The 14,940-nt window shown below is 51.6% G+C and overlaps 1 protein-coding gene across 2 annotated transcripts; it reads left to right on the forward strand.

The window, feature by feature from the left end:
• Positions 1-5,060: 5,060 nt before the first annotated feature.
• WNT8A (Wnt family member 8A) lies at positions 5,061-9,197 on the forward strand. Of its 2 annotated transcripts, XM_058815447.1 has the most exons (7): positions 5,061-5,202; positions 5,649-5,827; positions 5,916-5,949; positions 6,160-6,298; positions 7,166-7,291; positions 7,389-7,531; positions 8,637-9,197. In XM_058815447.1, exons 1-7 carry the CDS (start codon positions 5,083-5,085, stop codon positions 9,195-9,197), a joined length of 1,302 nt encoding a protein of 433 aa, XP_058671430.1. In that variant the 5' UTR covers positions 5,061-5,082. The 2 variants fall into 2 exon arrangements, with proteins under 2 accessions (XP_058671430.1, XP_058671431.1); XM_058815448.1 differs by lacking the exon at positions 5,061-5,202 and having other exon boundaries at positions 5,618-5,827.
• Positions 9,198-14,940: the final 5,743 nt, after the last annotated feature.

Raw genomic sequence — 14,940 nt, forward strand, 5'->3', positions numbered from 1 at the left:
GTTTAGGAAAACCAGAGACCTTGCAAAGAGCTGTCATCCCACTCTGACCTCAGGCAACACCAGAGCTGTCTGCTCCTGCCTCAGAGATGGAGAAATTCAAGGCACTGCCAGAGTGATAGAAGTGAGGTATGGACATGGCATCAGTGCCCAGCTGCACTGAGAAATGGAAATACAGAGCCCAGCCCAGCTCTCCATTTCCTAGACAGGCAAAACAAGAGGGGTTTCCTTAGGGGAAGCACAGCAAAGTGCCAGAGCCCAGGTGGGCACCAGGGGGAACAAACCCCACAGCAGCTCAGGCTCCCCACTGCCTTCGTGGGCAAAGCTGCTGCCAGAAGCAACCTTTCTCCTCACTTTGTTTTTCCCAGAAAAACTCAAAGAATTTCTTAAGTTGCTCTCAGCCCAGATTCCTCCAGAGGAAGCCACAGCTTTCTTCACTTGGAATCACCTCTGTCCAAAGAAACAAAGGCAAGTTTAAAGAAAATATTCATGGCTCAAATCACCATTTTCTTCTGTGAGTTTCAAAACCTCCCACACTGAGTGTGCCAGACAGAGCCAGCAGCAACACCCATATCATCCAACTCAGAATTTCAGATCTTTGGGCTTGATCTGTGACATGAAATGGTTGGGGGACAGGAGGGATGACAGAGCCTGAGCTACAAATGGGCAATACAAGGACCCATGCTGGGAAAGGATGGGGAGCTCCACATGAGCCAGCTTGTAATCAGTTAATTTAACTTGAGTTTGGCTAGGAATAATTAAGAAGGATGTGATAATTTTCCTCTGTATCAAGTGCCCAATCTCTTCCTGGACAGGCTTTCACCTGGGAGGTGACACCTTGCCAGGACACAGATCTGGTCCCTGCATGCATGCCCGGGCAGTAACCTATCAGCTGCACTGATTCTGTTTGCATGACACTTCCTTTAAAGAGGGAGAGAAAAACAAAACACTTGTGCCTGCTTTATAAGGCTGCTGTGTAAACAGCCCTGTGGGTTTTGGGGGACACACCTAAAGGAGGCAGGTGAGGTGAGGCTGATGAGGTCATGGGGCAGCCAGGTGCTCTCAGAGCTTCCCCCAGAGATGGGCACTGCTGCTGGCAGGGTGAAATCCCCCTGCAGCCACTGTCCACAGCCAGCTGGGCTGGAGAGGTCCTGACCCATTTCACAGCCCTTCCTCCCCGCTGCACTCACCCACCTCCTTCCTGACACATGGTGAGCCCACAGCAAATTAAATCTACATCTTGAGCCCCTTGCTCTGCCTCTTGTTGATGGAATAAGTTTCCCCATCTCTATTTTCTCATTTCTAGCCTTAACACATCATCTTGTGCACACAGATCCAAGAATTCTGCAATGTTCTGAGGCCTTTTCTACAACCCCATTCAGGACATTCCCACATCACCTTGACAGCCCTTGCTGGGAAGGATCTATGTCCCTGGCCAGTTTGTGTCTAGAAAGATCAGAATTTGGTTCCAAACCTCAATTTTTTTCCTTCCTAGAACCAAAAGACACAACCTGGGGCTTCCTGTGGTGCTGACTTCTATCCCAGGATGAGTTTCCTTCAGTGGAAGAGGCTCTTACCTTGGACTTGATTTTTTGTGGCCTCACTAATGAAGTTCACTGCTCACCCCATCACAATGCCCGAGGCTGTGCTGGGAACCAGGGTGAAAATTAAGACAGAAAAACTGGGTGCATTGGTACAGCTGAGGGCACAAAGTGCTGCTGAGAGACAGCAAATCCTCGGGATGATTATTTTCACTGGGAAAGCACACCCTAAGCCAGCTCTGTTGGGTGGTTTAATCTTGTTTTCAGTAAATATTGGGCTGCTTCTGTGTGTCAAAACAGGCATGAGGAGGACCAAGCCTGTGGGGTAGGTGTGGCACAATACCTGATTCCAGTTACATCTCCATCCCCAATTACTATTCATTAATTAAAACAAATTCATTATACAGGCAAAACTCCCCCCGGCACTGCCAGGTCCAGGGCTTGGGTCCTGCCTCTGTTTGCTGCTGCTGGGAGCTGCAGCAGCCCACGGGGACTGTGCAGCAGGCAGAACAATGGGGACATATTTTCCCCAACACAGGAAGTCTAAGATTAAAAATAAAAATTCCTAGAAGAGCTGGGTGTGCAGGAGGGCTGCCCCACAGCTGCAGGGCTCTGGGTTGTGCAGCACAGGGCCACATCCCCTTTGCTGTGTACAGACCGAGGGGCTTGGGGGGCTTCCCGGGGTGAGCAGTGTGAGAGAGCACCATAAAACATCCTGCACCTCACCAGAGAGGGGGTGATTTCTAATTACCCAGGTGGGTTTCTATTGTGAGGAGGGCAGCAATGCAGGATTTGACGCCAGGGCTCTGAATGTGTCACCTGCCAGGGGCAATTTAGCAAGTGGCCTGTGCTTTATTCTCCTGCTGTCCACAGCCACGGGGCAGCACAAGCCAGGGACCTGCCACCCTGATAAACTGATTTACATCATGTCTGCCTTCCCTGAAAACCCACATTGTGGTGTGAAAGGGTTTTGTGGGTGTCTGGGGCTGTATATGCTATTGTTATCTTTTTAATTAGGGGAGATACCAAAATGCTTTAGTATTTTGACGATCCCATGAAAGGCACTGCCTGTTTGGTTACATAGCACAAAAATAAGAAACATTTCATCAGTTAAGCCGAGGGGCTCCAGCTGACACTCAAGACACTGCTTTGCAGGCAGCCTGTCCCTCAGCATCACTGGGTGCAGGGTCTGGTGCTGCCTCCATGCTGGGCAGCTCATGAGGCTGCCCAGAACCACTGGCAGTGCACATTCTTCACAACAAGGTAAATTGAACAGAATTTGCCTTCCAGGCTTTTTTTCCCCATCCAGAACCAAGCCAAAAGCAGTCTCTAGGCAGTGGGAAAATCAAAGGGAAACCAGCTTCAGCAGCATTTCTCAGATGGCCCACAGGGGGTGGGTCACCATGGGGTGACCAGTGGGCTGTTCCCATGGGTGATGGGGGAGCATCCAACCCTGCAGCCTCCAGAGCCACATGTGCCCAGTGACTTACAGAGCAAAGTACCAAAATCAGCTTCTAAACAGCTCTGCCCAGTTCACTGATTCACCCCAAGATCTCCAGACCACCCGTTCCTGTGCCTCAGTTTACCCAGCTGCAAATATTTAATCCCTTCTACTGCAAGGACATCGCACAAAGTGGTCTGTAAGTGCAAATTTATTAACACAGCAAGACTCAGGTCTGCTTTTGCCTAAGGTGGAAGAGTCAAGCAGAAATAGAATTTGGATCAGTGCACTCCTTGCTGGGCACCCTGCAGAAGTGCTGCCTGCCAGGCCTGAGCAGTTCCTGTGGAAAAACCTGGAGCAGTGTGGGGAGGCTTGTCCCAGCACGCTGCTCTGTTTGCTGACAACTAGTGCAAGTGACAACGTTATTAGTGACTTTTGGGATGGCTGTGACTTTAATTAGAAAGGACATTTTTAATAGGCTGGGCAGAGAGCTGTGTGGTCCTGCCAGCGGCTGCTCACGCCCAGGGACGCTGTTATTCCTCTGGCATGTGATAGCAGTATCATGTGTGAACTGACAGAGCAGACATGCCAACATTTTTTTTTTAGCTGCACAAGCTGTCTCAGACAAGGAAAAAGCCCATCTAAATGGCCTCAGGGGCAGCCAGACACAACCCCCCAGAATTACCTGTGTGCATGCAGAAAATGCACGCAGATTTCCAAGCCATATGCATGGCCTGTAATCAATGAGCTCCCCTGATACATGGGAAACACTTCATTCCCAGTAATTGTCCTTTGACAGCTCCAACAAGTAGGATCTGTTTGGGATGGTAATGATTAAAATGCTGACTCACAGAGGGTTTTCCATGCTGATGGGACTGCACCAGCTTTGTGCTCACTTGGAAGGTATTTTGCATCCCTGCTTTTTAACCAATCTGCAATTTTAATCCTCTGGTTACAAAGGGGTTGTTTGTGGCTTTGCCCAGCTGACTCCAGGTTTCCCTTGTGCAGAGTCTGGAGGGAGAGGGCTCTCTCCTCTCTCACTGAGGGGCAGCAGGACAGGGAGAATCCCTGTGCTTGCTGCAGCCAGGAGCAGAGAGAGCTGCTCTGTCTGCAGGCAGGGGAGAGAGCAGTGACAGGTCTCCAGCAGCAGGAGCTGAGCCCACAGACCGGCTTCAGACACCAGGTGTGAGGTGTCAAACCCCAGGGCAGGTTGCTGGCTCTGCAGTGCTCTTGAGCATTTCATGGCAGGACAGAAAACTACTTCTCAAAGGTATTGAGGTACATCCCCCTGCCTGGCCATTGCACTGCTGGTTGTGGCCACTTGCCTGGGTGTGAAAATGGGATTTATCCCAGTGTGTCCCCTTCTGCTCGTGGGACAGCTCCCCACTGCATTTCCAGTGCAGACCCATTCCCCTGAACCTCACTTTGCTGCCTTTCATCAGTCCCCTTGCAGCAGCACTGATTAACTCAGGGTACCCCAGGGTCAGTCAAGAAGCTGAGAGCAGGAGGAGAAAGGCAGCACCTCTGCCTGCCATGGGGCCAGAGAGTCATCGTGGGCAGATGCTGTGCCCGTGTGGCACAGTGGGACAGTGACAGGTAGAGCCAGGGGGCTGATTGTCACTGCTGGCACAGCACAGCACTGCTTTGGGGTCAAGCACCACACTGCCCCTGGAGCAGCCAGGATCCCTGCCCAGGGTGAGCCAGCAGGACCATTCACCCACCGCAAAACAGACCAAGAAGTTTCCATAAACACCATCCCCCCATTTCTCATCAGCTGCGTCACATCTCCTCACAACCCTTTACCATACTGGCTGTAACTACCAAAAGGTTTTTTGGGTTTCCTCTGATAAGGATTTTCCTTTCCCAAGCCCAGCTGATGGCTCAGCTGCAGCAGAGGCCCCTCACTCTGCTCAGGCTATGGGCAGCTCCTGCCTGGAGCAGCAGCAGCAGCTGTGCCTGTGCTGCAGCAGCCTTCACCCAAAGGAAATTGCCAGCCCCAGAAAACTGCTCCCCTAATTACAGCCTTGGATCATGGAGAAAACCACATAAATGATTCACACAGTGTTCCCAAGCTGCAGCCCTGTAAATGAGAGAGATTTCCAAATGCTACCGAGCCACGCTCGCTGGTATCAGGATGGAGATGCAGAAACTTTCATCATAAAGAGGAGAGAAGGAAAATTCCTGCCCTCAAACGCATCTCTGCAAACCAAGGAGGCCTGGGAGGTCCATCCCCTATAGATCTTTACAGAAGGGTTGTTAAAACTCCTCGGGGAATTCTCATAGGAGGGAGCAGGGGAACTATAGAAATGCATCTGCTTGTTATTTCAGAGGGACGTGGGGATGGAGCCTCTGCTGGCGAGCAGGAGATGAAAAGGAGAAGGCAAGAGGACTCGGGGCCAGCAGAAAGGGATGGCTGGTGGCGGGGAAGAGAGTTAAAAGTGTCCCATTGTTAGGGAAGTTTGCTCTCCTTCAGACCATCCCTCTCCCAGGGACACCCGCCGCCTTTTGAAGTGCAACCTGAGGCGGTTCCTTGTCACCCATTGGAGCGGGAGCTTTTTTATCACATTAAGTCATTGGGTAGCAAATGAATGGGGGGTTTTGACTATTCACAACTTCACCTTATAAATATCAGGGTTGGAGGTTCCTGCAGCTTTGCTCCATCCCCATAGCTCACCTTGGGAAGGAGTGGAGGGAGGTGGCCCTGCTTGTGCAGAGACCTGCGGTGTGGAGAGCTACGGAGCAGCCAAAGGGATCCAACCCCACTCCTTGTGACAGCCATGAAGAGAAGCACCCTCCTCATCCTCTCCATCACAGGGGTCTACAGCGCCGTTCTCCACTCAGCAGCATGGTAGGGTCCAACTTGGTGGAAGGGGCATTTTTTTAGAGATGCTCTTCAGCCTGTGGTAAGGTGATTTATTTTATTTTCTCTTTTTCAGGTCTGTGAATAACTTTCTGATGACAGGACCTAAGGTAATTAACACATGGACTGTCAGGAATTTAAATGGAGTGATTTTGTATTGCAAATGGGAAATAGTGCTTTCCAAGGAACCAGACTTCCCAGAGCATATCGGCTCAAGTCCTGCCAAGTACAGAGGGAAAAGACTCACAACGTGCTTATGTCTGTTCTCAATGATAAACGCTAAATCAGTGTGGATTTTAACCCGCTGTTTCCCGTGCCAGGCGTACCTGACGTTCTCCAGCAGCGTGGCGGCCGGGGCACACAGCGGCATGGAGGAGTGCAAGTTCCAGTTCGGCTGGGAGCGCTGGAACTGCCCCGAGAGCGCCCTGCAGCTCTCCACGCACAACCGGCTCCGCAGCGGTGAGTGCGCGCACCTGCGCCCGCTCCGCCCGGTGCGCGGGGCGGGCGGGATGGAAAAGGGCCTTCCTGCCCCAAAATCACCGCTGGTTTCCGTTAGCTGTATTAACCGGGGTCATAGACAGCACTAACATTTTCCTAGGGATCCCAGGCTCAGTGTTTCCCTGCTCCATGTGTCTGCTCCTGCCCCTTTGTGTGCAGCATCCCGGGGAGTGCAGTGCAAGAGACACCCGAGCTTCCAGTGGGGAGAAGTGCAGGAGAGGCAAAGGGAGAAACCAGAGATGTGCACTACGAAACTGCCTTCATGAGGAAGCTGTGGATATATTTCAATATAATTTATTTCAATGGGCAGAAGTCTCCTTTCACCCAGAGCAGCAAGTCTATCTGAATGTCTTCAGAAAGCCAAAGGACTACACTAGGAGTGTGAGTGCAGACAGCTGTTAGCACAGGTTCAAAGGATCAATGACCATTTTCTCTAGCAGGCAAGATCAAAGCACAACATACCCCCAGGCAGGGAAGGACAGGGATGAACCAAGTGCCAGGTGAAAGGAGAATTAACTCACCTTGGCCACAGCAGGACCATGGCATTTCCTTAAAATCCTACCCCTGGCAAGAAGTTCCATCCCCTGTATGGACACCTGCATAATATGACAGCAAATTGCTGTACCCTGTGATGGTGAAGCCTGAAAAGATCCAGTGTTGAGCATTTCATTTCTGTAGCACCTTTCCTTTTGCACAGAGCATGTGGGTATTTTCTTCTTGCACCTTTGCAGCACAGGAGATCTTCATTCCTGATAATCCGGGATTGATGTCTATATTTGCATGTGACAGCTTTTGCATGTGACAGCTTTCTTCCCTGCTCTCCCCCAGCTACCCGGGAAACCTCCTTTGTGCACGCCATCAGCTCGGCCGGGGTCATGTACACCCTGACCAGGAACTGCAGCCTGGGGGACTTCGACAGCTGCGGCTGCGACGACTCCCGGAACGGCCGCGTGGGTGAGTGACCAGCCAGGACAGACTGACCCGTTCCTCTGTCCATACACAGGGCATAATTTGGGGCAGGTCAGTTCATAATCCTGTGTCTGTGCTGCAGGTGGCCGAGGCTGGGTCTGGGGAGGGTGCAGTGACAACGTGGAGTTTGGGGAGAAGGTCTCCAAGCTCTTTGTGGATGCCTTGGAAACGGGACACGACACCCGCGCGCTGATTAACCTGCACAACAATGAGGTTGGGAGACTTGTAAGTAATAATAATAATAGTAATAATAATAATGTCTATATTGAAAACAAAATCTAGGCTGTTCAGGTGCCCATTTTCAAGCCCCTGTGAAAATCCAGGCCCGGTAGTGGTTGCATGGGGGAAAAAACACAGCCAGGATCTGGCCTTGAACCTCAACTCAAGGAATCACAGTAAGAGCTGTTCCCCCTTCCAGCTTCTGCAGCTGTGTAATGCAGTTAACTGCTGGCACACACCACTTATTCAGAAATGCATGGGATTTGTACTCCCCTCTAGGCTTGTCTGGTCTGTAAAACAAAGCCAGAAGCACCTTCCTTACTTTCTTGCAATATGCATTTCTGAGCTCTTTGGCTGGGCAGCCAGGTGTGAGCTGGCCCTGCTCACAAGCCAGCCAGACTCGCCCCCACTCCTGCCTGGGCCATGGAAGCTCTCAGCATCTTCCCTTGTCTGTAAAAACAAGGATGACAACACTTAACATACCTATCTCATAGGGTGTGTCAAGGCTTAATCTCACATAGATACCAGTGATTGGGACCTTATAAATATCAGAGGGAGATAGGCAGATAATATCTGTGAAGTGCTTGGCCTGGAGGAGATGCAGAGAGGTTGGCTATGATTATTCCAAAGGAGTTTCACACATTTTGAATGAAACCTCTGAAAGGGACATGGGTTGATGCTGGTGAGTGGCGTGAGAAGGGCATGACCTGACAAAGGCACTTTTTTCCTGGCCTGGATTCTCCTGGAAGGGCTGAGGACAATAGCTTGTGCCCACTTAGCCCTGGGACAGATGTTTTCCTGGAACTAAGAGCAAAAGGTACAAGGGTTGATTTTTGCTGTTTATAGCTTAGTTTTCATTATTATTTCATCTTTCCCTTACAGTACGTAGTCTCTATCGCACCAATGGTGTCTTTTCTATCGCCTATACTGGGACTAGTAAATGCTTTAGTTGGGTATGGGGAGGAGCTTGCTGACCTTCCAAGAGGTCAGCTCTTGGAAGGATCTGAAGTCATGCCAAGAACCAGACACTTTATCTGCAGTGTCCCCACATTATAAGTGCTGTAGAGCCTGATTTTGAGATTCCCTAATTTCTTCACCTCATCCCCCCAAGGCGGTGAAAGACACCATGAAGAGAGCCTGCAAGTGCCACGGGGTGTCGGGCAGCTGCAGCATCCAGACCTGCTGGCTGCAGCTGGCCGAGTTCCGCGAGGTGGGCAACCTGCTGAAGCTCAAGTACGACCAAGCGCAGAAGCTGGAGATGGACAAGCGGCGCCTGAGGGCCGGCAACAGCGCCGAGAGCCGCGGCGCCACGGCCGAGACCTTCCACCACATCCACGCCACCCAGCTCGTGTTCCTGGAGGACTCCCCCGACTACTGCACCAGGAACGCCAGCCTGGGCCACCAGGGCACGGAGGGCCGCGAGTGCCTGCAGAGCGGCAGGAACCTGTCGCAGTGGGAGAAGCGCAGCTGCCGGCGGCTCTGCACCGAGTGCGGGCTGCGCGTGGAGGAGCGCAGGACCGAGGTGGTGTCCAGCTGCAACTGCAAGTTCCACTGGTGCTGCACCGTGCGCTGCGAGCAGTGCCGGACCATGGTGGCCAAGCACTTCTGCACCCGCCGCGACCCCGCCGCGCCCAACCACAGCCGGCAGAGGAGCAGGGCCCACAGGAGATAGGGGAGGCTCTCTGGGGTCCTCATGTTGGGGTCCAGAGGGTTGGGCGTGCACCCTGTGAGCTGCTGGGGTCTCCTGTGGATGGAGGGAGCTCAAGGTGCGGGCATTGAGGGTCCATCTTGCTTCCATGCGTTTTCCTCAATGTTTACCAGTAGCTTCTCTCTTCTCGGGAGTCACTTTATCTGTGTGTTGGACACAGGGAGGAATTTCATGGTTTATGTGGGTTCAACCCCTCGTGCCCTTGCCAGTGGTCTGCCAATGGAGCAGTGGGACTCCAGCCCCCAGCCAGAGGTGGGAATGGGAGCTGTGGCAGGTCCAGCCAGGTGATCCCATCCCTGCAGCCTCAGGTCCCTGCTCTTGGTGCACAGCAGCTGCTTGGCAGCATCTCTGGAGGAAAACTTATGCACTTTGTGATGTGAGAGGAGGTTTAACAGTGTCGTGGTGTGCGTTACGACAGCTGCAGCCTTTTGAGGGCTTTGGAAAGTTTACAGTCAGTGTTTACATATTTCCCTCCCCGCCTTTTTTTTCTCCTCCTTTTTGAATTTTGTACTCTGGCACAAGAAGCCTTGCTCCAAATAGACAATAGCTTCATGTATTTGTACTGGATAAAATTAAGCATTTTACACTTCCTATATTTTTTTTAATTAACAGATAAGAATTCAGAATTCTTTATGCCTAATGTTGTTTATTAATAAATTGCATTATTGCTTAGCACAATCTGTTTTGACTATATTTTTTAAAGTATCCTTTAAGAGTTAGATTTTGGACTGTATTTTGCAATAAACCACAATGAAAATAATTGGCTTTTTCCTTTCTGGCTTCCTAGCAGTATGATTTTAGGTGCAAGATTGTCCCTTTCTGTGTAAAACCCAGCACTTCCAGGAATTTCCTCATCATTAATCCAATGAGGGCAGTGAGTTCAGTGGCTGGGTCTCAGTGAGTTGGCTCCAGCCTCCAGTCCCCGGAGGGTTGGCTTTAGTACCTATCGCCGTAATCTCGCCCTCTCCAAGCGCTGAGTATGCAGACACAGCCCGGCTAAAGCTGACTCTGAAGCTCCCAAATTCTCTTTAATTCGCCTCGCCCCGACATCCCCCAGACAAAGCGAGGCTGCCCCGCTTTGATGTGGAAAGCGCCAGCAGCGGCGCTCAGCGCGGATTTCTCGGAGGCACGAGAGGAACCCTTTGAACTGGGGCAGGAGAGAAACCTCGGGGACACTTGTGAATGTGTCTCATGGTTCCCTGCTGGTTCCCTGCTGGTTCCCTGCTGGTTCCCTGCTGGTTCCCTGCGGCTCGGGGTGCCGGCAGCCCGGGGAGGGCAGCAGGGACAGCGCTGGTGCTGCTGTCCCATCCCAGAGCATCTCCTGCTCCTGGGATCCGAGCTGCCCCGGGCTGTGCCATCACCCACACCCAGGATGGCACAGCAAGGGTGCTCCGCCAAGCTTGCTCTCCAGCCAGGGGAGGAGGAGGAGGAGAGACAAGTGTAAAAATGCCCCCACAGCTCTGCCAGCACGCCGCACCCACGCTGCAAATGCTCCGGTGCTGTTTTATCCAGGGCTCCCTATGGCTCCCTGTGTAAACACAGCCTGGGCACACACCAGAGCCAGAGCAGGGAGCTCAGCCTGCAGAACACACATTTGGGAGGCACAGCTGACTCCCATGCAGTTATTTTATAGAAAGTGGGGTTTATTAAAGCCCCCATCAATTAGAGGGGCTATGCTGCCTTCAGGGTGGCTATTTCTAGTAACTCACCCTACCAAACCAAAATACCCCAAGATTTTTGCACAGTGTTGCCACAACAGCAGTAGCAAGCCCCAAAAATTTAGGCTGAACTGGGAGTGATAAAAACAGACAAGCAAAGCTGCTTTCCTGCATCTCGAGCACTGGTTGACTTGTCTGCACTAATATTACCCCCAGGGTCTCTTTTTGTATTGGTTTGGACTGTGCTCCAGAGCCCCAGCACCTGCAGGCACAGGGTGCCACCAAAATCCCACAAAATGAGGATATACAGGACAGTCCCTGTTGTGCTCCCAGAGGAGGGAAACTATTTCACCAGGATAACTCCCAAGCACACAAAAACCTTCCTGCTGTATAGCAGCAGCAGGTTAATGAAGCACACAGGAAAATCCTGGGAGATGAGGGCTCCCAGAGAGCAAGAATAGGCAGGACATGCTGTGTGACATCCTACCCATTTCTCTGCAGCACCTTTTCAAACTGACATGAACACAGAAAATTAGAAGGAACAGGTTTGTAGGTGGCAACAGCACCAGACCAGACCTCTGTCCCACAAAGGCTCCATCCCAGGGAGATGGGGCTGGAGAGGGAAGCAGAGATGCCACTGCTGAGACCAATCCTTTCCCACTGAGCCCTCCCATTCCCACCAACTCAGCATCCATATCCACCCCATTGTGCTTAAATGCTGGAGATGAACTGTCCTTCCTTAAATTTGTCATCAAAGCCGTTTATATTTCTGGTTCCCAGACTCTCTGAGGCCCCGAGCAAATCACCCCAAAAGCCAGAGACCAAATGCAAACTGAAGCAAACTCAAGAGAAAGTTACACACCATCCCATGGCACAGATTTCACAGATTTCCTCTCTCTTTTTGTACCTTGCAGAGACAATACCAAGACTGAACAAATACAAAAATCAACTCTATGGCTTAGAGTGGCACCTTGCCAGAGATATTACAGTCCTGGAGAAGCTGAAGCTTCCTTATCCTCCTCCTTGTTGCTTGGATACAACAGCCATCAATTCTCACTACATTCACTACAAAACAATAGAAATTCAGGATCATCTTAATCCATCACAGCACTGTCAGGGAGCCCTGACACCCCTGCCTGCTGCTGTGCTTTCTGTAATAACCCTCACAAATGCCATGGGGCACAGGGGAACAAACTGAGGATGCCACAGGACTGAGCTCATCATTTCACTTGTGATTTTACCTGGGCAGATTTTTTACCCCGGCAGAGCAGCTTCTAAAGCAAACAGGAGCACACACAGTCACTGCTGTGTGTCCTGTCACTGCTGCCCTGTGAAGGCTCCTTGAAGAGCTTTTGCAGGGCCTGGTGATGCCTTCAAACCTGCACAGGTTTGTTTATCATCACACAAGTCAGCTCCAATCTGACTGATCCGAATCCCTGTAACTCACTGCACACCTGGAGGAAGGGCTGGAGGAAGGGATGGAGGAAGGGATGGAGGAAGAGCTGGGCTGGCTCTCTAAGGGCTTGAGGAGGAACCTGACACTGTCCCACAGTAATGGTATTGTAACAGCTTTGATCCTAATTACAATGAAAAGCCAAAAGTTCTAATCTGGGCTGGGTGCTGCATGAACTCAAAGCAAAATCTTGCTGCCTGTCCCTTGAGAGTGACAGCACTGCTTCTGCCCTGGAGCAGGGGCACTTTAGGCAGGGCTGTGGGGACACTTGGATGGTTCTGGGGCAGCATCTTCATGTTTGACCAGCTACTGACATAGACAGAGCATCCTCTGGGGTGAGAAATCTGTGGAATCAGCTCAGCATCACCACTGCCCTTCTGGAGGTTTGACACCCGAGTTCCCCCAGTGTATTTGTGCCTTTGTTGTGGGAGAGGGATGCTTTACCATCCATTTCTAGTGAGAAAGAGAAACATACTTCAAATGATGAAATAATACATTCCAGCTATAGCATCAGCACAGAGTAGGGCAGGTTTATGTCAGAGGTGCCTGCTGAAATACACAGGGTCAGTTTTGGGGTGCTCATACCATGATAACAGCCCAGGCTAAGCCCACAAGCCCTTCCCATCTATCCCAGGGCTATCCCTGTCCCTGTTTCACCAGTGCCCTTGGCCATGCTGTGCTGCTGTCCAGGTGTCCATCCCAGCACCCTCACCAGGGACAGCCACCCCAGGTTTCTTCTGGTTTCTCCTTCCCTGCAGCTGGAAATGCCTGCCCAGCCTCACTCCCCTTCAGGCAGGAGACTCAGGTGGCCCTGGCTGGGGTCACCTCCACCAGGGCAGGCAGGAAGGTGAAGTTTGGGGTGCAGGTGCCAATGGACACAGACAGCCCATCCCAGGGCTGCCCAGCACCCAGAGCCAGCCTGGGGCTGTGCCTGTGGGGGCTCAGGGTGGCACCTGGCACTGCAGCTGAATCTGGGCTGGTTCCTTTGCTCCCTCTGCCAGAACAGAGAGCAGGGGTGGCTCTGGCAGGGAATTCACACCAGCATTGCCCCTGTGTGCCCCACAGCCCCTCCCAGCAGGCTGGCAGGGACTTTTCTGCTCAGAGATTGAGGCACCTGCCCCAGGCTGTCCCCTCAACAGGTCACACTGCTGACAGTGACCACCAGCAAGCAGAGAATCTAATTCATTAACACACAAAGTGCAGGTTCTGCAGGTTATTTTGCCAAGCAGCGTGGAGGGGGATGGATTTTGGCCTGGCACTGCTCCCTCCCCCAAAGCCCCACCACAGCCCCCCTGCATCCCACAGCATCCCTCCTTTCCCCCAGCCTGCTTCCCTCCAGCTGTTAAACTCCTTGCCTGCTGGATTACCTTTAAATTATGCCCCCAGTGCCCTTTCATGGATTATAATTCTGCATGAGATGTTTGTGCTGTATCCTCCCCCAGTATTAAAGTGTCAGGAGTGTATCCCCAGGCCATCCATCTTCAACACTTCCGTGAGGGCTTGGCAATTCCCTGACATGAATATTATGGCTCTCCATGCAGAGCCTCCATCACTCAAGCTGACAAGTGTTAGAATCTCCTCTCTTGAGCAGGGTAAGTGACCTTTTCATATGCAGTGTAGATTCCTGGTCACGCTGCATCTGCTGCAGGGAAACCAGCGAGTGCCAGCAACTCCCTCAAGCCTTAGAAAACAAGGCACAGGTCCTTTTCCACTTGCAAAACCAACCCTTGGCAGGAAAAAGTTAAAGGGCCTGAATCAGCCCCTGGTTATCTGCTGCTAGTGCCAGTCCCAGAGAGGAGGATGGAAAAGCATCCGTTTATGGGATTAAATCCATGGGATTTGTCAGCAGGAATTTTCAGGGAAAGATGGGAGGATTTGGGTGTGTGGCTTGTTGGAGTATACAGGAAAGATTTTTGTGACCAGTTAGTGACTACAGTGACTTGGAAACCTCAACTCTAGCTTTCAGCAATACATTTTTACGTGAGATTGCTAAAGTTAGATCCCTAAACCGGCCTGACTTTCAAAGCTGCTGGACTCCTGGGCTTCCCACAGCTGTGTCCAGGTGCTCCCCTCTACCTGTGCCTGGGGAGAAGCTGAGGCAGAAAACAACCTTTAAAGCTCTTTTCAGCTCTGCCTTCCCAGCTGTGCTGCCTGGGGACACCCCAGTCCCTGTTACCGACAGAAAGTGAATCCCCTGGGGCTGAGCTGCGTGGTGATCCGAGTTAAATCCCTCCTACAAAATTCACACGTTACCCCAAGTCTTTGGCTAAAGGGGTGCCTAATTTATTTTTTTTCCTCTAGAGGGCAAAGGGACTTTGAGAGGAGCTTTGGCACCTTCCCCTTACAGAGGGACTGGTGCTGGCTCAGTGCCAGCGCAGAGCAACACAAACTTGTTAACGCCTTTTCGGCTCCCTGTTAATAAAGTCAGGGCAATTAACAGCTTCGCTATTTACAAAACAAATCCTCTTTGCAACACCTGAGAAAAAGAGTTACAAGTGTTTCCCAACCATTTCTCGGTTGGGGAGGACACCTACAATAACTGGGATGAGCTGCATCTGCTTTCCCTGGATGGAGAGAACATGGAATTCTGCATATT

The sequence above is a fragment of the Ammospiza caudacuta genome, chromosome 16, assembly GCF_027887145.1.
Source record: "Ammospiza caudacuta isolate bAmmCau1 chromosome 16, bAmmCau1.pri, whole genome shotgun sequence".
NCBI classification, from domain to species: domain Eukaryota; kingdom Metazoa; phylum Chordata; class Aves; order Passeriformes; family Passerellidae; genus Ammospiza; species Ammospiza caudacuta.

Coding starts and splice junctions, on each gene's coding strand:
- WNT8A (XM_058815447.1), top strand. CDS start 5,083: ATGCTACCGAGCCACGCTCGCTGGTATCAGGATGGAGATGCAGAAACT. Junction 6,299..7,165: donor GCACAACCGGCTCCGCAGCG/GTGAGTGCGCGC, acceptor GCTCTCCCCCAG/CTACCCGGGAAACCTCCTTT. Junction 7,292..7,388: donor CTCCCGGAACGGCCGCGTGG/GTGAGTGACCAG, acceptor TCTGTGCTGCAG/GTGGCCGAGGCTGGGTCTGG.